At 45.4% G+C, this 21,578-nt stretch overlaps 1 protein-coding gene across 5 annotated transcripts in view; it reads left to right on the plus strand.

The window, feature by feature from the left end:
* The first annotated feature begins 1,845 nt into the window (after positions 1-1,845).
* LOC122555685 (lactosylceramide 4-alpha-galactosyltransferase-like) overlaps positions 1,846-21,578 on the plus strand; it is an 86,518-nt gene continuing 66,785 nt past the window's right edge. For 2 of the 5 annotated variants that reach the window (XM_043701701.2, XM_043701702.2), the window contains exon 1: positions 2,044-2,119. Coding sequence is in view for 1 of the 5 variants with exons in the window: in XM_043701699.2 (XP_043557634.1) it covers positions 2,098-2,119 (22 nt within the window). In the remaining 4 variants the exon portion in view is untranslated. Of the gene's footprint in view, positions 2,120-21,578 lie in introns of all 5 variants that reach the window. The other 3 variants (XM_043701699.2, XM_043701700.2, XM_087993884.1) reach the window with 3 other exon arrangements.

The raw sequence follows: 21,578 nt of genomic DNA on the forward strand, positions 1-21,578 counted from the left end.
GTGCAGGACTTTGGTTAGGCCACAGCTGGAGTACTGTGTGCAGTTCTGGTCTCTGCACTGTAGGAAGAATGTGATTGCAATGGAGAGGGTGTAGAGGAGATTCACCAGAATGCGGCCTGAGGTGGAGCGGTTTCTCTGTTAAAAGAGGCTGAATAAGCCCAGATTGTTTTCTGTAGAGCAGAGAAGGGACCTGACTGAGGTGTATAAGATTATGAGGGGCATGGGGAAAGTGGATAGAAAATCGCTGTACCTCTAAGTCAAAGGGTCAATAACAAGGGGGAGCATAATTTTGTAAAATGAAAGGCAGGTTTAGAGGGATTTGAGGGAACACTCTTTAATGGAGGGTGGGAGTGTAGACTGGAATATACTGCCTGGGAGGGTAGTTGAGGTGGTAAACTCACAACTTTAAAAAGTACAGGATGAGCATGTGAAATATCATAACATTTAAACTATGGATATAATGTGGGAAAGTGGGACTTGTATAGATTTAGAGTAGCTTTTGTTGTTACAGACTTGATGGGTTGAAGGGTCTCTTCTGAATTAGAAGATTCTTTAATTTCAACAGGCCTGAATCTACAACAATCTAAACCTCCAGAACTGAAGCGTTGTCCATCCAAGTTATAGTGTGACTAGAGGAACTATTTTCACCCAGACAATTATCCCATCGATCTGCTTTTGCTTTTTAATCCATTTCCATACGCCCGAGACTGGAGTTGCTGTTCACTTTACTTTCTTCGGTGGGTCAGTGTCTGAGGTAATGAAATGAGTCTGGGGTACTGTATTCTCGAAATATTGAAGGGTGTGGGGAAACTGTGACTCGCAGCCCAGTGTGGCCTGAACTGGGTGAAACAGTGAAACCACACTGAGATCTGAAGAAAATTGAGTCAATGTATTTCATACCAGGGTTTGCAGCTGCACTATGTGGAAAGCGTCCAACGACTTTGTAGCTTTAACACTTATTCAGGGTAGGAGAAATTGAGGACTGCACATGCTGGAGATCATAGTCGAAAGTTATGGTGCTCAGAAAGCACAGGTCAGGCAGCATCCGAGGAATAGGAGAGTGGACGTTTCGGGCGTAAGCCCGTCATCAGGAATGTGGTGGTGGGGGTGGGGGGGCAGCATGTGAAAGGGCGCTGAGATAAATGGGTGGGTGGAGCTGGGGGGGGGAATTGGGAACCCGATAGGTAGATGAAGGTGAGAGATGATGGTCGTAGGTTGGAGTGGGGGGGGGCAGGAAGACGGACAGGTAGGACAGTTGGATCTGGGACAAAGTGCGGGTGCGGGGGCAGGGGGGTGGAAATGAAGAAACTGGTGAAATCGACCTTGATGCTGCGTGGCTGGACGCTCCCCAGGCAGAAGATGAGGCGTTCCTCCTTCAGGCGTCGAGTGGCTTGGATTTGGTGGTGGAGGCGGCCCAGGACTTGCATGTCCTTGGGGGAGTGGGAGGGGGCAATTGAAGTGGTCAGCCACAGGGCGGTGGGTGTGTGTGTGTGTCCCAGAGGTGTTCTTCGAAACGTTCTGCAAGTTGGCATCCTATCTCCCCAATGTAGAAGAGACCACATTGAGAGCAACGGACACAGTAGGTGAGGTGTTCGGATGTGCAGTAGAGTTAATTGCAAACCCAGAGCCTTTAACCAACTCCTCACAGTGATAACCAGAGTTGTCTCATTTGCTATTAATGGAGCTGGTGCAGTGGTGAGCCGGCCGCTGGTGGGTGCAATGAGTTACTGCAGAGAATGTGGCAAGAGAGAGCGAAGGGAGGAAGAGTCAGATGGAAACAGTTCCCTAAAAGAAATCAAAGGCAATATCGGTGCAACACAAGGAGAAAAGATTAAATAGTAATCATTTCACACGCGCAAAAGAAAACGGCTCGGGTGAAGTTTACAGCTGGATCTTGGAGAGAGTTGGCCCCAGTAAAGTCTGCTGCACCATCTCTACTGCAGCTGGCTGGTGTGAAACAGGAAGCCGTGCAAACTAACGGCGTGTTGGAAAGACGCTCCGAGTGTTCACGCCCATCCAGAGAGAGAAAGGCAGATTGATCCCTCCCCTTCAGCCAGAGGATTCCAGCGAAATTGGCCCGCACACTGCTCCAACATTATGGCCTCCTGTGGTCACAAAGGTAAGGGGCTAATTCAGTAACACATCATTCCATTTTGGTCCTACAACAATCTCTTTGTCTCTCTCTCTCTCTCTCTCCCCTCCCCTTGATTTTTTTCAAAGTTGCTGCTTGTGGAGTTGAGTGAATCACGTCTGTCTTTTCGCTTGGGAGGTTTTGTTTTTGCCATCTATTCGAATTTTAGATGTAAGGAAGTTTGGATAATCTCTCTCTCTCGGTAAGCCTGGACATGGAGCGGCTTGGCAAAGCTGCTCTGGTGAATTCAGACAGAGAGGTGGCTCAGCCTCTTCCAGCCAACAGCAGCAGCCCTGACTCTTTCTGGCTCCGAGTCTAACTGTCTGTGTTTGTCAGTAAACTGCTCAAAGCCCGTTAAATATCTAACTCTGCCTTTGCTGGGATCAGTCCCTGGCCACAGGCTGGAGTTGCCACATTTTTCAATTAATTTCCTTTAATGGGGAAATCACTTTGCAGAAATGTATTTTTTTGTTGTTGTGAATTTTAGGAAGCCCCCACCCCCCTCCCCGCCAGTTTTTGTAGCTATTGAAATTGAGCAAGAGGAGGCCATTCAGTCCCTCGAACATGCTCATGGCTCCATCACTACTTTCCCGCTTGTGCTGAGGTTGTTGGGTTGTGCATGAGAAATCATATATTTTTCTGATTGAGCATTCCTCTCCCAGAAAGAGTTCTGAAAGGCTGGGGATTTGTGTGGTGGTAATACTGCCTAGCAACAATTTAACTCTGAATAACCTGAAGTGAAGGTTTTGTGTGAATAGTCATTGGTGGACTGCTGAGCATGGCGAAAAGTTTGGTCGTGGGCTGGAGTGTAATTTAATGGTGTTTCAATGGGACACTGTTCTTAATGCTGTCCTTAACATCTGTGTTCAGCGTAGGATGATGCTTCAAGTTGTGAATTGCTATAATGTGCACCCTGACAGTGTGGTTTTGTTAAGGGCAAGTTGATTGTAATTGTAAATGTAGTGCAGAGGTTGTCTTTTGTTTTGATGAGGTAACAGAGAAGGTGCCTGAGGGCAATGCGTTAAACGATTTTCCAAAAGGTATTTGATGAAGGACTTTGGATCCAGGGAGGAGAGACAAATGGGTGGGCGTGGGGCTGGGGAGAAGGTAGCCAAGTGTATAGTAGGTGAATGGGGGTGGGGATGGAGGTGATAGGTCAGAGAGGAGGGTGGAGTGGCTAGGTGGGAAGGGAGATTGGCAGGTAGGACAGGTCATGACGACAGTGCTGAGCTGGAAGGTTGGAACTGGGGTAAGGTGGGGGAAGGGGAAATGAGGAAACTGTTGAAGTCCACATTGATGCCCTGGGGTTGAAGTGTTCTGAGGCGGAAGATGAGGCGTTCTTCTTCCAGGCGTCTGGTGGTGAGGGAGCGGCGGTGGAGGAGGCCCAGGACTTGCATGCCCTCAGTAGATGAAGGACTTGTTAGCAAGATTGGAGAGGGGTTCTTATGCAATGGTAATGTACCTATCTTTGAGCCAGGAGATCCAGGTTCAATCTCACTTGCTCCAGATTTGTGTAATAAATGTCTGTTTACAGTATGAGTAAAAATATGTTTGATTTCCAACATTAACTGGGGTCCACTGCATGTGGTTTGTGTTGAAATCCATAAAAAAAATTGGTGAAGGCTTATTGCATGGACAGTGGTAATAAACAGCCCTTGTTCTGTGAGTTGCAGGTGAGGATTTCAAATAAATCTGTTGGACTATAACCTGGTGTCATCTGTCTTCTGACTTTGTCCCCCCCGGTCCAACACCAGCACCTCCACATCATTGTTTAGAGAGAGAGAGTGGAGCTTCTCAGGATAACAGTGCAAGGACCTTTTTGCTGTTTTGAATCTACATTTGTGACTTGGATTTGGGGGTCGGGAAAGACATGGCGCAACGATAAGCTTTGCAGACTGCATGAAACTTTGAAGTGTGGTAAATGGGGCGAGGACTGAAATAGACTTCAAAAGGAAAGGAGGAATTGAGCACAAAAAAACCCATTCTGTTTAAAAGAGTAACGGAGACCAAGTCTCCAGAATTATAGACTTTAAAAGAGGTGGCGGTACTAGAACAGAGAGAGCTTGCCGGTTTATGTGGACAAATGTGGCAGCACACGTTAACGTAGTCTGAGATCTTTGTGTAAATATCAACATCCGGGTGCTCCAGTTTCCTCCCACAGTCCAAAGATGTGCAGGTGAGGTGAATTGGCCATGCTAAATTGCCCGCAGTGTCCGGGATGTGTAGGTTAGGTGCATGAGCCAGCGGAAACGTAAAGTAAATAGGGTAGGGGAACAGGTCTCAGTAGGATGCTCTTCGGACGGTTGATGTGGACTTGTTGGGCTGACTGGACTGTTTCCACACTGTGGGGATTCTATATTCTTAAAGGAAATAGGTTCTGCTAGCCCTATATAAAACACTATTTTAAATATTATGACTTTTTCAATACGATATGATACCAAAATGCCATCTACTTTGCCATCTACTTTGGAAGGGAGAAGTCTGAGACTAATGTTTTAAATCTACCTGAGCAATTATGTGGGCATGAACGGTGATTAGTGTGTGGAAATGAACAGAACTACTAGGCTAGGGGATGGATCAGTAATGATGACAATTGGAGGATATTTTAGAATATTTAGCCACTATATACCAACGGTGGAGAAATATCATGAGGGGAGAATCCAGCATTGTGGTTAAACTAAAGATGTTAAGGCAAGCTTCAAACTTGAGAAAAAAATATAGATCTGCAAATAGGAATGGCAGTTCAGATAATTGGATGGTAATTTTTTTCTTTGCAAGGCCCAGGCTGCAGTGGTAGGATAATTGGACGCTATATAACAAAGATAGAGAATGACTAAAGATTAATCAGGGAAAGAAAGTAGTGCATGAGAAATATTAAAATAGTTAATGAAGGTTTTGAGTTATTTCAACAGGAAAACAATAAGTAAAGTGAGCATTGGTCCTCCAAAGTTGAGAATTGGATGTTCACAATTGATAATAAGAAAATGACCCGAAGATGTAGGAACAGAAATAGGCCATTCAGTCCATTGAGTCTGTTTTGCCATCCAATGAGATCATGGTATTTCTGCTCATTCTCAAAGTTAAAAATCACACAACACCAGGTTATAGTCCAACAGGTTTAATTGGAAGCACTAGCTTTCGGAGCGACGCTCCTTCATCAGGTGATAGAGTTAGGGTTAGGGTTCGTCGCTCCGAAAGCTAGTGTGCTTCCAATTAAACCTGTTGGACTATAACCTGGTGTTGTGTGATTTTTAACTTTGTATCTCCAAATCATGACTGCTCATTTTCAATCTTGAGTTCACTTATTGACCCACCATCCACAGCCCTGTGATAAAGAATTCCATAGATTCACCACCTTCTGTGAGAAGACATTCTCAAGGGCAACCCCTCACTCAGGTTGTGTCCTCTGGTCTGAGGGGGAGATCTTTCCACATCTAACCTGTTAAATTTCCTATTGTATGTTTCAATAAAGTTGCTTGTTGTTCTTTAAAAGTCCACTGAATGCAGTGCCAACCTATTCAAACTCTCCTCATAATATGGAAGCTTTGAAACCATGCCCCCTGTATTCCAAATTGTTTATGTAAATGACAAACAACAGTGGACTCAGTCCTGATCCTCACAACACACCAGTTTTGTGGCAGCCCCAGCTTGTCACAATTTCTATCACTGACTTAGACTGGTGAAGCAGTGGCATGGTGGCTAAGTTTACATACTGCACAAAGATAAATGGGAAAGTTGTGAAGAGACTGTAAGTGGGATGAAGATGGATATACAGCGCAACCTCAATTATCTGAACATCAATTTTCCGAATTTTGGATTATCCGAACAAGATCTCGAAGTCCTGTAAAAACGGTATTAGGCAACTCAGCATTCAGTTATTGGTTAAACGGCATTGTGCTGTACATTGCGGGATTACCGAGAAATGTTCGGATAACCTGCAGTTACCGCTTGTTTACAATCAGATCGATTATCCAAACAAAATATTCCCTGCCTGTCTAGTTCGGATAATCGAGGCTTTACTGTAGATTGGTTGAGTAACCAAATGAGGTTTCGTAAGGGGAACTGCAAAGTTTATCATTTCTTGTCAGGAAACATAACAAGGTATATTGTGACTTAAACAGAAACCGAGTGTGGAATTCTGAACTGCTGGGGGCTTTTGCTGTTCTAGTTTATGAAGTAAGTATGCAGTTACAGCAAGTAATTAAGAAGGCAAATGTAATGCTTTACTTTATTATGAGAGGAATTAAACATAAAAGTTTAATGATTCAGTTACACAGAGTACTAGGAGACAACATCCTGAACATTGACTGAAGTTTTACTCTCTTTATTTAAGGCAGGATCCTGACTTGTACCTTGCAGATGGTGAATAGGTGTAGGGGAGTCAGAAGTTGAGTTACTCACTGCATATTCATAGCCTCTAACCTCCTTTTGTTGCCACTGGATGTGGTAATTCTAGTCAGTGGAATATTGAAAGTGGAGGATTCAGTGATGGCAATGTTTTTGAAGGGACAATGGTTAGATTTTCTGTTATTGGAGATGGTTACTTTCTAGCATTTGATGGGTACAAATGACCTACTTATGCTCCTAGGATCTATGCCCATATGCTTCAGGCTTTGACACTTTGGACAGCTGGTAGCTGGAGAGGTATCCGGACAGAGCAACATTTCACAGCCAATTACAGTGGCATTAACTTCTGCATTTTCAATCAGTGCATTGTTTGCAACAACAGCATGGATGAAGGGAAAGTCTCCATCGTTCCAGAGTACCACAGGGCTGCTGTCACTTAGTGAGAGACGACTAATGATGGTTTAATCTGAGGGTCACTATGCCTCAGGCAAGGGGCGAGGTCAAGATGGTAGGTGCAGGAATGGAACCCATGCTGTTGGCGTCACTTATCATTGCAAACCATCTGTCTAGCTAACCAGCCCCAATGACACAAGTAACATACTGTTAGGTGCTGGATTTACTCGCTAGTGTATTACGCCGTTAGCCTTTGATTCTCTATCAACCCACACCAGAATGCAATGAATAAATACAGACTGAGAGATTACACGTCATAGAGGCCAAGCACCTGAGCTCACATCTGCACAAGAGAAGGGCTGACTGATGAGTAACTTTTGTTTGTCTTGATCAGGGACAAGTTTCAGTTTTAATACTGAAATTGACCAGTATTAACAGATATGTTTCATAAAGAGAGGTGTGGCAGCCCTGTTCTGCCAATGACAAACATCCTACTTATTACTAAAAGGGAATTTCTGGAAATCTGAAAACACGGAGTGCGCTGAAGAAACTTAGCAGGTCTGGGAAGAGAGAAATACAGTTTGCCATGACTTCAAGAGAAGGATAACAGCCAGAGGTCATGGTCAATATTCACGTTATCAAATGTTTGAACAGGGCAGATCTTGGCCTGCAGGACATCTTCCGTGGAAATGGGAACGAATAGCTGGAATTACTTCCTTCAATAAGCAAGTCAAAGATGCAACTGTATGAACATAGATTTCTGAGGTGTTCTTCTGGGTTGAGTGAAATGTTACAATGATGTAACTCCTAAATCCACAGCTGGTGACATGAAAGTTTCCTGTCTGTGTATTTAAGTAACAATTAAATAAAAAAATAAAATGGATCAATGAACCACCCTTTAAAGGGAGCTGTAACTGTCATGATTGAGCTGAAGGCCTTGGCAATAAATAAAGCCTCACCAGTGACTCCACACCAATGGATCAATTAAAAAAAATAATTATCTAATGAACCTTCATTTAAACAATTAACAGACACTTGGAAGTATGGTATTATAGATTTTAATGAAATATGGCTTAAAGACAGGCAGAAAAGTTTCGGGGCTGTGTCCCTACCTCGGGATGCGTAGGTCTGGGTTCAAGACCACCTGCTCCAGAGATGCATGTCTGAAATGCTGATTAAAAATAATTTTAAAAGGAAGGCAAGAAAGTAGCTCAGTAATCTTGGTTACAGGCTCCTCAGTCAGGAGAAAGGAAAATCAATGTTTTCTGACCAACCTGTTTGGAGAGATGTTAGGACGCATCTCCTGACCAGGAGGAACATGAATATGATCTTCCTAGGCTTCGCCTGAGGCCCACTGAAGATGTTACCTAGTAGGGTAACGAAACGTCTGGAAATGAACCTTCCAGCTCAGCGAGCAAACCTACATCCAAAACCTCAACCTGAGCTACAAATTGTCTCAAAACTCGCTAAGGTGGTCTTCTTAGCTCAAAGGACACTACCATTGCATCACAAAATGCCCCTAAGAGATTGGAAAATGAAGTAGGAAGTGGGAATTGGTTAAACAGTCACAGCTTTGAGGTGGGATGATCTGTAGCAAGGGATGTCAAATTGTCTGTGGAGGAACTGAGGACATAAGGGGCAAACACATTGCTGGGTGGGTGTTATAGAGCCTCTCTCCAATCCGAGCAAGATAGATTTGCCGATGGCCAAATTGCTGAGAAGAATGGGGCCAACTGCATACTCCAACTGCCCTAATGTTAACTGTGATAAAATCGGTATACACCCAAGGTATTCAGCCAATGCTGTGTGTAACCAGCCCAACAATAGAATTGTAGCAATTCTGGATTTAGTTTTCAGGAATCTGCAAGCGAATTTTAAAAAAATGGGGAGTTGCAGAGGAGATTTGCAAGAATGTTGTTTGGAATGGAGAGTCGGAGTGATGAGGAAAGGCTGCCTCTGGAACAGAGGGAAGAATGGGCAGACATTTAATTGAGTTATGTAAGACCATGATGAAGATGAGTAGAGTGGATGGAAAGGACTTGTTTCCCTTTTTGACTTTGGTGGAGAGCGGGGAGAAGCAAGGACATAGATTCAGAGTAGTTGTAGAAGGATTAGAAAGGAATTGGGGGAGTTCCTTTTCAGACAGAGGTTGGTGGTGGTCTTGAACTCGCTGCTTAAAGTATGGTTGACCTATCATCGTATTTAGAAAGTGTAAGTTCCAGGACTGCTGTCTGAGAGCTGAAGAGAGAGAATTAGATGCTTAGCTGTTTCTTGGCCAGAACAGACAGATGTGTTGACTAGCCTCAGTTCTCGCTTGACATTTCTGTCCTTCCATGGATAACAGAAGGAAACAAAGTGGACTCACGAGGGTTTACATTATGTCAATTATGTCTGTCTTTCTGGACTGGAGAAGCTGGGGCAAGGTAAGCTAACACAGTGGCTCAGTGGTTAGCACTGCTGTCTCATACTGCCAGGGACTCTGGTTCAATTCCACCCCCCCATAACTGTTTGCGTGGAGTTTGCACGTTCTCCCTGTGTCTGTCTAGGTTTCCTTCCACAGTTCAAATACGTAGCCATTACAAAAGAGAGAATGCTAGAAAAACTAAGTCGTCTCAAAATTGATAAATCTCCTGGTCCCGATGGGCTACATCCTTGAGTTCTGAGGGAGGTGGCTGAGGAAATAGCGGAGGCATTGGTTGTGATCTTTCAAAAGTCATTGGATTCAGGGAAAGTCCCAGATGATTGGAAAATCGCTGTTATAACCCTCTTGTTCAAGAAAGGATCAATACAAAAGATGGAAAGTTATAAGCCGATTAGGCTAACCTCGGTTGTTGGTAAAATTCTAGAATCCATCGTCAAGGATGAAATTTCTAAATTCTTGGAAGTGCAGGGTCTGATTAGAACAATTCAGCATAGATTTAGTAGGGGGAGGTCATGCCTGACAAACTGGTTGGAATTCTTTGAAGCGGTAACAAGTAGGTTAGACGAGGGAAACCCACTGGATGTTATCTATCTAGACTTCCAAAAGGCCTTTGATAAGGTGCCTCATGGGAGGCTGCTGAGTAAAGTGAGGGCCCATGGTGTTCGAGATGAGCGACTGGCATGGATTGAGGATTGGCTGTCTGACAGAGGGCAGAGAGTTGGGATAAAAGGTTCTTTATCTGAATGGCAGCCGGTGACAAGTGGTGTCCCACAAGGTTCAGTGTTGGGACAACAACTGCTCACTTTATATATTAATGATCTGGATGAAGGGACTGAGAGCATTCTGGCAACGTTTGCCAATGATACGAAGTTAGGTGGACAGGCAGGTAGTCCTGAGGAGGTGGGGAGGCTGCAGAAAGATTTAGACAGTTTAGGAGAGTGATCCAGGAAATGGCTGATGAAATTCAACGTGAGCAAATGCGAGATCTTGCACTTTGGAAAAAAGAATACAGGTATGGACTATTTTCTAAACCGTGAGAAAATTCATAAAGCCAAAGTACAAAGGGATCAGGGAGTGCTAGTCCAGGATTCTCTAAATCTTAACTTGTAGGTTGAGTCCACGATTAAGAAAGCGAATATAATGTCATTTATCTCAACAGGGTTGGAATATAAAAGCAGCGATGTGCTTCTGAGACTTATTATAAAGCTCTCGTTAGGCCCCATCTAGAATACTCTATCCAGTTTTGAGCCCCACACCTCAGGAAGGACATACTGGCACTGGAATGTGTCCAACGGAGATTCACACGATGATCCCTGGAAGGGTAGGCATAACATATGATGAACGGCTGAGGATGTTGGAATTGAGTTCATTTGAGTTTAGAAGGTTGAGGGGAGATCTAATAGAAACTTACAAGATAATGCACGGCTTCGAAAGGGTGGAGTCTGGAAATTAGTTTCTGTTAGGTGGGGAGACTAGGACCCCTGAGGTACCCCTGAATTAGAGGGGGTCGGTCTAAAATGGAAATGAGGACACGTGGAATTCATTGCCATGGAGCGCAGTGGCGGCCAGGACATTGAATGTCTTCAAGACAGATTGATAAATTCTTGATCTCGCAAGGAATTAAGGGCTACAGGGAGAGTGCGAGTAAGTTGAAATGCCCATCAGCCATGATTAAATGGTGGAGTGGACTCGATAGGCCGAATGGCCTAACTTTCACTCCTATGTCTTATGGTCTTATGTGCAGGTTAGGTGTTTTGGCCCTGCTAAATTGCCGATAGTGTCCAGGGATGTACAAGCTAGATGGGTTAACCACAGGAAATACAGGATAGTGGATGGGTCTGGCTGGCCTGCTGTTTGGAGGGTTGGTGTGGACCGATGGGCCCAATGACCTGCTTCCATACTGTGGGGATTCTATGAAAATCCTAAAGGACCTAGATCATGTAAACAAAGATAGTCTGTTTCGTGTTGATGAGAAACAGCAATATGAGGGAAAATGCTGTTCTATAAAACAACAGATTCAGATTTAGAATGTGTTGACTGATCAGTGACTGTGACCTTCAGGACTTGGCCACCTTAATGGTGCTCTGAGCCACTCTACTATCGACATTGAGGTCACCCACCCAGAGGTCATTCTGTGCTCTTTTTACCTAATTGCTTTCTCCAAGTGCTGCTCAACACAGGAGGTAGGGCACTCGGGGTAATCAGCAGGAGGTTTCCTTGCCCATGTTTGACCTGATTCCATGTAACTTTATGGGTTCGGAGTCAATGTTGAGATCTCCTAGGGCAACCCCTTCCCGATTGTATACCATTATGCCACCATCTTTGCTAGGTCTGTTCTGCCAGAGGGACAGGACGTAGTGATGATAAGGCCTGGGTTGCTCTTTTTGTGCATGATCATTTCCTGGCACTTGTGTGGTATGAATACACTAGCAGCTCAGGTTGAATGTTGTCTCATTCCTGCTGCAAGTAGGACACGCTTGTTCTTTATCCCAGGAGCTCTGAAGAGACACAAACACTGTGCAAATGTAGGTGAACACCCCTTCAAAACCACACTAGCCCATACACTTTCAGCATTCCCTGTCCCAATTCACTGGGGTCGGAATCTGGAAATCCAATCCTGCGATTCCTGGAGTTTTCACAACAGCTAAAGTTTTTTTTTGAAGGACACAAAATTCAATTTACACACAATTTACCTGATTTTCAGACCCAGCTTGATAGCAAGAATGGTTTCTGCACTGAAGAAGAATTACTATTTATAAAAATTAATTACTGTAGCTGCATACAAACAATTATGGCTGTCAGCATAGATCACTAATTAAACTCTATAGCCCCCTTGTACACACAGATACAGACAGAAAAGTGGTGTGATGGATGTAGAGGAAATGGGAACACTGTTCAGTGGTTTCATAGAATCCCTACAGTGTGGAAACAGGTCCTTCGGCCCATTGAGTCCATATGGATCATCTGAAGAGCATCCCATCCAGACGTGCCCTCCTCACCCTGTCCCTGTAACCCTGCATTTCCTATAGTTAATCCACCTAACCTATACATCTTTGGACTCTGGGAGGAAATTGGAGCACTCAAAGGAAACCCATGCAGACTCAGGGTGAAAATGCAAACTCCACACAGATAGTCACCCAAGGATGGAATCGAACCTGAATCCCTGGTGTTGTGAGGCAGCAGTGCTAACCACTGTGGTGCTCCGATCTCTGGTCACAGAATCTGCTGAGGTGGTTCTTGTTCTGACTAAAATGATGTTTTTCTGTCTTCTCTCTCTTGATGCTGCCAGTGGTTTTCAGAAAGTGATTGGTTCATACATAAATTCATAGAGATGTACAGCATGGAAACAGACCCTTCGGTCCAACCTGTCCATACCGACCAGATATCCCAACCTAATCTAGTCCCACCTGCCAGCACCTGGCCCATATCCCTCCAAACCCTTCCTATTCATATACCCATCCAGATGCCTCTTAAATGTTGCAATTGTACCAGCCTCCACCACTTCCTCTGGCAGCTCATTCCATACACGTACCACCCTCTGCGTGAAAAGGTTGCCCCTTAGGTCTCTTTTATATCTTTCCCCTCTCCCTTAAACCTATGCCCTCTCGTTCAGGACTCCCCCACCCCAGGGAAGAGACTTTGTCTATTTATCCTATCCATGCCCCTCATGATTTTATAAACTTCTATAAGGTCACCCCTCAGCCTCTGATTCTCCAGGGAAAACAGCCCCAGCCTATTCAACCTCTCCCTTTAGCTCAAATCTTCCAACCCTGGCAACATCCTTGTAAATCTTTTCTGAACCCTTTGTAGTTTCACAACACCTTTCTGATAGGAAGGAGACCAGATTTGCACGCAATATTCCAACAGTGGCCTAACCAATATCCTGTACAGCCACAACATGACCTCCCAACTCCTGTACTTAATACTCTGACCAATAAGGGAAAGCACACCAAACACCTTCTTCACTATCCTATCTACCTGCGACTCCACTTTCAAAGAGCTATGATCCTGCACTCCAAAGTCTCTTTGTTTAGCAACACTCCGAGGACCTTACCATTAAGTCCTGCAAAGATTTGCTTTCCCAAAATGCAGCACCTCGCTGAATTAAACTCCATTTGCCACTCCTCAGCCCATTGGCCCATCTGATCAAGATCCCTTGTAATCTGAGGTAACCTTCTTCACTGTCCACTACACCTCCAATTTTGATGTCATCTGCAAACTTACTAACTATACCTCCTATGTTCATATCCAAATCACTTACACTAATGATGAAAAGTAGCGGACACAGCACCGATCCTTGTGGCACTCCACTGGTCATAGGCCTCCAGTCTTAAAAAACAATCTTCCACCACCACTTCTGCCTTCTACCTTTGAGCCAGTTCTGTATCCAAATGGCTAGTTCTCTCTGTATACCATGAGATCTAACCTTGCTAATCAGTCTCCCATGGGGAACCTTGTTGAATGCCTTAGTGAGGTCCATTTAGATCACATCCACCACTCTGCTCTCAACAATTGTCTTTGTTACTTCTTGAAAAAAACACAGTCAAGTTTGTGAGACATGATTTCCCAAGCACAAAACCATGTTGACGACCCCTAATCAAGTCCTTACCTTTCCAAATACATGGACATGCTGTTCCTCAGGATTCCCTCCAACAACTTGTCCACCACTGAGGTCAGGCTCACCGGTCTATAGTTCGCCGGCTTGTCCTTACCACCTTTCTTAAAGAGTGGCACCATGTTAGCCAACCTCCATTCTCATGGCACCTCACCTATAAGTATCAATGATACAAATATGTCAGCAAGTTAGAATCTTTAAAGGTTTCTGAATTTTCAGTGTAAAGCCACAGTTTACTGCAATTGCTGAAACTGAAATAACTTATTTTTATTTTATCAGACTTAAAAATAGCTTTTAGTGCAGAAAATAGATAGAGCGGCTGAGTTGACAGAGACCTGTTGGCTTCTCATTATCTTGTACACAGCCCCCAAATCATTCAGCTTTCTCAGAACCATCTGAGGAACCAACATACAGAGGAACCTCGATTATCCGAAGGACACGGGCAGGAAGTATTTCGTTTGGTTAATCAAATGCCAGATAATCGATGCCGGATAACATCATTACCCACGCATCGGAACCTTGCGATTTTGTTCGGATAATCCGAAATTAAGTTAATCGAATGCCGGATAATCGAGGTTCCTGTGTAGTTGTTGGCACGCAAAAGAACTTTCTCCTCTGTAAGTGGTCAGTCCACAGACCAGTATGCAACTTGTTGTCAGCTGAATCTCCATTTGTATACCCCTTGGTTCCAGCTCGTTTGCAAACTACACTTTGACTACTGCTTGAAAAGTAGCTGTGTAAGCGATGCTTAAATGATCATCAAATTCCTTGCTTTCCAATAATACAGCTCTCTAAGAGTCTTCTTTTCCCATTTAAGTTGAAAATTAAAAATACTGAGAAATAGAAAGAAGACATGGAGTCTTTCCAGCCCTCATCAAGTCAGGAACTGCTTGGGCAAACCAGCTTGCTGAAAGGTGGTCCAGCCACCAGCTTCCACTCCCTTTACCACTGAGGCCCAGTAGCAGCAGTGTGTACCATCTACAGGATTCACTGCAGCATCAAGACCACTTCCCACATCCCATATCAAGTAGAAGCTTTTGGGTACCAGAAATATGGAATATTACCACTTGCAACATACCCTCCAGGCCTAACCTCCCTGTCCTTGAACTGTGTTGTCCTTCCTTCACTGTCACTGGATCACCATGCTGGAGCTGCCTTCCTAACAGCACTGTGGGGCTGATGTTTGATCCTATGTATGTTGATTCCAGCCTCTGGCGACTGTCTATGTGGACTTTGCATGTTCTCCCCGTGTCTGCGTAGGTTTTCTCTGGGTGCTGCAGTTTCCTCCCTCAGTCCAAAGATAAGGCTAGGTGGATCGGCCATGCTAAATTGCCCTGTAGTGTTCAGGGATGTGCAGTTTAGGTGGATTAGCCATGGGAAATACAGGGATATGGTAGAGCTGTGGGTCTGGCTGGGATGGTCTTCAGTTTGTTGGCGCTGACTCTTCCTGCATTGTAGGGATTCTGGATAAGTGCAATTCCAACAACCTGGAATTATATCTTTGGCCCAGTGACAGTGAAGGAATATCAGTCTGGAACTCCTGTTTTGATAGTGCTTGGGGTATCCCTCCACCATATGGTTTGCAGTGGTTTAAGGAGACAGCCCACCTTCTCAAGGACAATTGGGAATTGTTAACGAATGCTAACCCAGCCAACTATCCCATGACTGAATAAGACATGGCATTTGGTAAAGTTCTTCACGAGGTTCTTCACGAGGATGACAAAGGGCAAAGGAATTTCCTTGTGGAATGACTGAACTAAGTATTCATTTCTCATGGGCTTGGTTTAAATGTATGGAAGTAATGCAAGAATCGTATTGCAAAATGAATCAAGATGGCTGATTCACAAAATAAGTTAACAAATCTCCCCAGATTTCTGATGTTGTTCAGTTTAATTTCTTCTGCAGAAGTCACCTGGCAGGACTAATGTAAAGAAACGTACGCGATTTCTTAATCTACTGCAATTTTCTTCCTTTTTTTTTCCCCCTGTGAAGATAGTATCTAATTCCGTTTTGAAAATGCAGTTGAATCTGCTTTGACCTCACTATCTCAAGCAGTAAATTTCATATCGTCTTGCTCCACGTATGGCCATTGATAGTCACCTTGGTACAAATATGAAGTTTGTGAAATTGTTACGTTTCGGGGCTGTGGCTTTAAGTTAGGGCAAAGTGAAGGGTCATGTGACCAGTGCTGAAGTCTGCTGGATAACAGGTCTGGATGACACGGCTGCAAGAGATTAACGGGAGACGTGGCTTGCTTTGAAAGAAGGGGACAAGATGTCCACACTTTGAGAAGATGTTGACATTGTCCCCATTTACTATATTTTGGTATATTGTCTCCAAAGTCACTGCATGGTGTTGAGATGCTCAAGCTGCCCATTTACTCCAAGACAGAACAGAGTGGGAATCTTCTACCTGGATACCAGGCCTGTGAGGTTTATGTTGCCAGAGAGATGGGCTTTGGGAGGAGGAAGAATCTGTGGGGAGAACCAAGTGAGATCCATAAAACAGCACTGCATTTGCTTGCATTAGTTTGCCAGGATCTAAATGAAAAGGAGCAGCTTAATTCTGAAAGTCATTAATGGTTCATTGGAAAGGGATGCAGGTGGAAACTTATGCTCAGATTAAAAAGGCCAAATTCCTGGGGAGGATGCGCGAGTGCCAGGCCGTGTACTCGGCAGCGTCTTCCGCCAGGATCAACTGGGCCAAATGTTCCGGATTATTGGTCGGTCCGTGGCGGGTGGACTCTCTGCCGGAGGAGTTACGGGGGTTCAGCTGGAGTACCACCCATCTCCTCTACCTGGGGGTCTACCTCAGCCCGGCTGAGGAATCCTGGCCGGCCAACTGGCAGGAGCTGGAGGCCAAAGTCTCGGCTCGCCTAGGCCGCTGGACAGGATTGCTCCGAGTGCCTTTTAACTGTTGCCTCCACCAGCCTCCACCACATCCCCCTCGTGTCACAGCATGAAATATTTGAAATTTTTAATGACTCTGCATTCCATTCAGAAACAAGAACCCATTGGAAAAGTAATTAATCCATGGTTAACTAAAGTGATTTAGGATAATAGTGGATTAAAGGGTGGATTAAAGGATTGGCAAGATTAAGTCTGAGAATTGGGTGCATTTTAGAAAAGCAATGAAAGAAGAACTCAAAAAGACAGAATTGAATATGAGAGGGAGAAATGTAAAGACAAACTCTTAAGAGTTATCAGAAATATGCCAACGGCCCCCTCCAGGCAGAGGCGGGAGAGATTTCAAAAAGAAAATAAGAAAAAGCAGGACAAAGTGAATGCAGAAACATTGGGAATATTTCAGAAACAGTGGGGAACGAAGGGTTTAATGAGAGTACAGAGCTGATAGTTAATATCATAAAAAGGCAATAAAGTCAAATGGGGGACTCAGAATTCCCATAGGGATTGACCTGGATGTGCTAAGTTGTATTCCCGAGGGATCTGATGAGGTCTCCGTAATTTGGATGAGTTAGGATTTATACGCTAAATGGTAGGGTCCTGGGGAGTGTTGCCGAACAAAGAGACCTTGGAGTGCAAGCTATTCTTGAAAATGGAGTCTGAGGCAGACAGGGTAGTGAAGAAGGCGTTTGGCATGCTTACCTTTATTGGTCAGTGCATTGAGTATAGAATTAAGGAGTTCATGTTGTGGCTGTATGGGACGTTGGTTATGTCACTTTTGGAATACTATGTTCAATCCTGGTCTCCCTGCTATATGAAAGATATTGTTAAATGTGCAAAGGTGCAGAAAAGGGGTTGGAGGATTTGAGCTATAGGGAGAGGCTGAATAGGTTGGGGCTGATTTCCCCGGAGCATCGGAGTCTGTGGGGTGACCTTATAGAGGTTTACAAAATCATGAGGGTCATGGATAGGATAAATAGACAAAGTCTTTTCCCAAGGTGGGGGAGTCCAAAACTAGAGGGTATATGTTTAGGGTGAGAGAGGAAAGATTTAGAAAGATTTTGATGTAGAGGATAGTGTATGTATGGAATGAACTGCCAGGGGAAGTGGTGGAGGCTGGTACAATTGCAACAGTTAAAAGGCATTTGGATGAGTATATGAATAGGAAGGGTTTGGAGGGATATGGCCAAGTGCTAGCAAATGGGATTAGATTGATTTAGGATAGTTGGTTGCCATGGATGAGTTGGACCAAAACGTCTGTTTCTACATCTTTGACTCTATTTGTGAATGGAAGTGTGTATGTGAGTCTTTGAGAGATGCCAGGCTCCATATTTTGTGTAAAATGGAAAGTTAGAAAGGGCAGTGGACAGATGAAACAAACAGACAAAACTCCAGCAAATGGTGTTCAGAGTGCACGGGTACTGTTGGGTCTTGGGAAGATAATCTAAAATATATTATCATCTATAAATGACGAGGAACAAAAGTGAAGCCAAAAATATTCAACATTATTTCAGTGGGTATGGAATGCGAGGAAAAGGGCAGCGATGTTTGAGTTGTACCAAAACCTAGTCAGAGCACACCTGCAGCACTGTATTAAGTGTTAGATGCCCGAGCTGAGGAACTATGCACCACCCTTGAAAATACTCCACCTTCACATGACCAGAATGATACCAGAGGGAAGGTTGAAAGATGCAGGCCTGATGTAGTGAAGGAAGTTTAATAGTTGATCTCATTGAGATGTTTGAAATGATAAAGTGACGTCATAAGACAGGAGAAATGATTTCACCAATTGGCAGATAAAGAACATTATCTTAAGATTAAAGTTTGGCCATTTTGAGATTACACTGAGAATCACGGTTACTGGCGAAGAGCTATGGGAGTCTGGAATTGTCCACAAAAGACTATGGCTGCTGGAGGAAGAGTTTTGTGTAACTTGAGGTTGACGGATCTTATGTTGGGTGAGGCTTATGGAACAAAGATGGGTCAATAAAGATCACATTTTGATCAACCATGATCCAACTGAATGGCAGGGATGGCTTGAGGAACCGACTGACCTAATCCTGTTGATGTGAGGCTCCTGTGGTTGTAGAGTCATGGAGGTTTACAGCATGGAATCAGGCCCTTTGGCCCATCTTGTCGGTGCCACCCATTTTTCACAATTAATTGAGTCCCATTTGCCTGCGTTTGGTCCATATCCCTCCACACCTGTCTCATCCATGGGTCTGTCCAAATGTTTCTTAAATGACAAAATTGTACTCGCCTCCACCATTACCTGTGGCAGCCAGTTCCAGACACTTACCATCCCCTGTGTGAAAAGGTTTCCCCTCTGGACACCTTTGGATCTCTCCCCTCTCACTGGCAGGCCGAGCTCCGGACTGCTCCGAGTGCTATCTTACAGGAGTGGAGTGCTGGTCATAAACCAGCTGGTGGCCGCCATGCTGTGGTACCGGCTGGTCACTTTGGTCCTTCCTCCTGGCTTTGTCGCTGACATCCAGAGAACGATGGTCGACTTCTTCTGGGACAAAAAGATGCACTGGATCGCTGCGCAGGTTCTGAGTCTCCCTATTGAGGAGGGTGGTCAGTCGCTGGTGTGCGTCCACACCCAGGTCGCGACGTTCCGCCTTCAGACCTTGCGGCGATACCTTTACGTTGAGCCTCCTCCTAGGTGGTGCGCCCTGGCGACGCATTTTTTCCGCCTGGTGCATAACCTCAACTACGACATGCAGCTCCTGTTCGTCGTCCGTGACGGTTTGGAGGTCGCCCTCAAGACGCTGCCTGTCTTTTACCAGGACCTGATCACTGTCTGGAACATGGTCGAATCGCGTCGCGCCTACCCTCCGGCTGGAGTAGCAGCTGTCATCAGGGAGCCGTTGCTCAGGAATCCGCACCTCCGTACTCGCGGGTTCGAGTGGCTTTCGGAGGGGTGGGCCGTGGCGGCGAGGGTGACCAGGGTCGGGGACGTGCTGGGTGCCGGGGGCCTGGGCTGGACGATGCCGCAGGACATAGCGAGCAGGGCAGTGGTAGACGTCCGGTACGTGGCCACCGCCATCCGATGCCTTAAAATGGCGGTGCTCGGACCCGACGTAGTGCACCAGTTGGAGGACGCTCAGGTGTGCGGTGGGATCCCGTCCGTGCTCACCCCAGCCCGGACGGAATTTGACATTGGCCCCAGGGTCCCGTACTTCCCGCGGGAGCCTGTGCCCCACAACCTGAGCCGCCTCCGAATTTTGTTCCATTTCAGGGGGTAAAAAGGAGGGCCCTATATAGACTGCTGCTGCACACCGTCCACCTCTTCTCCCTCATCCACCGTCCGGACACGCCTTGGCGTGCCCATTTGCCACCGGGCGGTGGGGATCCCCAGTGGAGGGCTCTCTACACGGGAGTCCTCCCCCTTTCGGTGATCTGGGGTGGAGGGCGCTGCACGCAGCGGTCCCCTGCAACCGCAGATTGCGGTGGTTCACGGACTCCCAGCCCAACGCTTGTTCTGTGGTGCTGTGGAATCCGTGGACCATGTATATATTGGATGTGGGCGTTTGCACTCCCTTTTTGATTTTCTTAAAAACCTCCTCCTCTGCTTTTGGTTGCACTTCAGTCCCACGCTCCTGATCTTTGGGCACCCGGTACGGAGGAGGGACGGCAGGTCTGAGGACCTCCTCGTGGGTCTGCTCCTGGGCCTGGCCAAACTGGCCATAAACAGATCCAGGCAGCGGGCCATGGAGGGGGTCGTTAGGGCCGACTGCCTGCCCCTCTTCCGCGGTTACGTTAGAGCCCGGGTGTCCTTGGAGAAGGAGCACGCAGTGTCCACCAACACCCTGGAGATGTTCAGGGAGAGGTGGGTGCCGCAGGGAGTGGAGTGCATTATTTCCCCCTCCAACTCTATTTTAACTTAATCCCTGCCCTCCCCTTCACTGTTTGATCACGCAGCACTGCCCTTTTGCGAAGGGCAGTGTTTGTCACTGGCCACTCAGGTGTTTTCCTATCTTCCTGGTGGTGGAAATTGAATAAAGATTTGTGCACCTTATGTCTCTCACTGTGTCTCACACCTGCACACACACAACATGGATGCTGGGGAAAAAATAAGCACTACTGCAGTTAGGCGGTAGTGTGGGGGGTTAAGAAAAAAAAACAGGGGTTTTTAAAAAAAAATAAAAAAATTAAAAAAAAATAAAAAGGCCAAATTCAGGAGTATTTGAAACAAAGAATCATAGAATGGCTAAGTGTGGGAACAGGCTCTTCAGCCCAGCAAATCCACACCGATCCTACAAAGTGTATCCTACCCACACCCATTCCCCTATTACTCTACATTTACCCCTAACCTACACATCTCTGAACACTATGGTCAGTTTAGCACGGCCAATTCACCTAACTTGCACATCTTTGTGATTGTGGGAGGAAACCCACACAGACACGGGGAGAATGTGCAAACTCCACACGGACAGGCATCCAACGCGGGAATTGAACCCGGGTCCTTGCGCCGTGAGGCAGCAGTGCTAACCACTGGGCCACTGTGCCACCCACAAAGCTGAAAGATTTGCCTTGTTTGTACTAGATACCGTGTCACCAGCAAAAAAAAAGCTTCACCTTGAAGGACAGTTCTTGAGATAAATGTTACTTAGAAAAGAAAGCGAAGGAAGTTAACCGTCAGGAGTTCGGAATCACTTTGGATTGTGTTCAGAAAAATCAAATGACTACTTAACCGAAAGCATAAAATATACATGTGAAGTGTGTTTTCAAGTTGTGTTGGAAATAAAAATGGAAAAAGTTATT

Source organism: Chiloscyllium plagiosum, unplaced genomic scaffold (genome assembly GCF_037043375.1).
Source record: "Chiloscyllium plagiosum isolate Xiang-an unplaced genomic scaffold, Cpla_swu_hap1 HiC_scaffold_13, whole genome shotgun sequence".
Taxonomy (NCBI): domain Eukaryota; kingdom Metazoa; phylum Chordata; class Chondrichthyes; order Orectolobiformes; family Hemiscylliidae; genus Chiloscyllium; species Chiloscyllium plagiosum.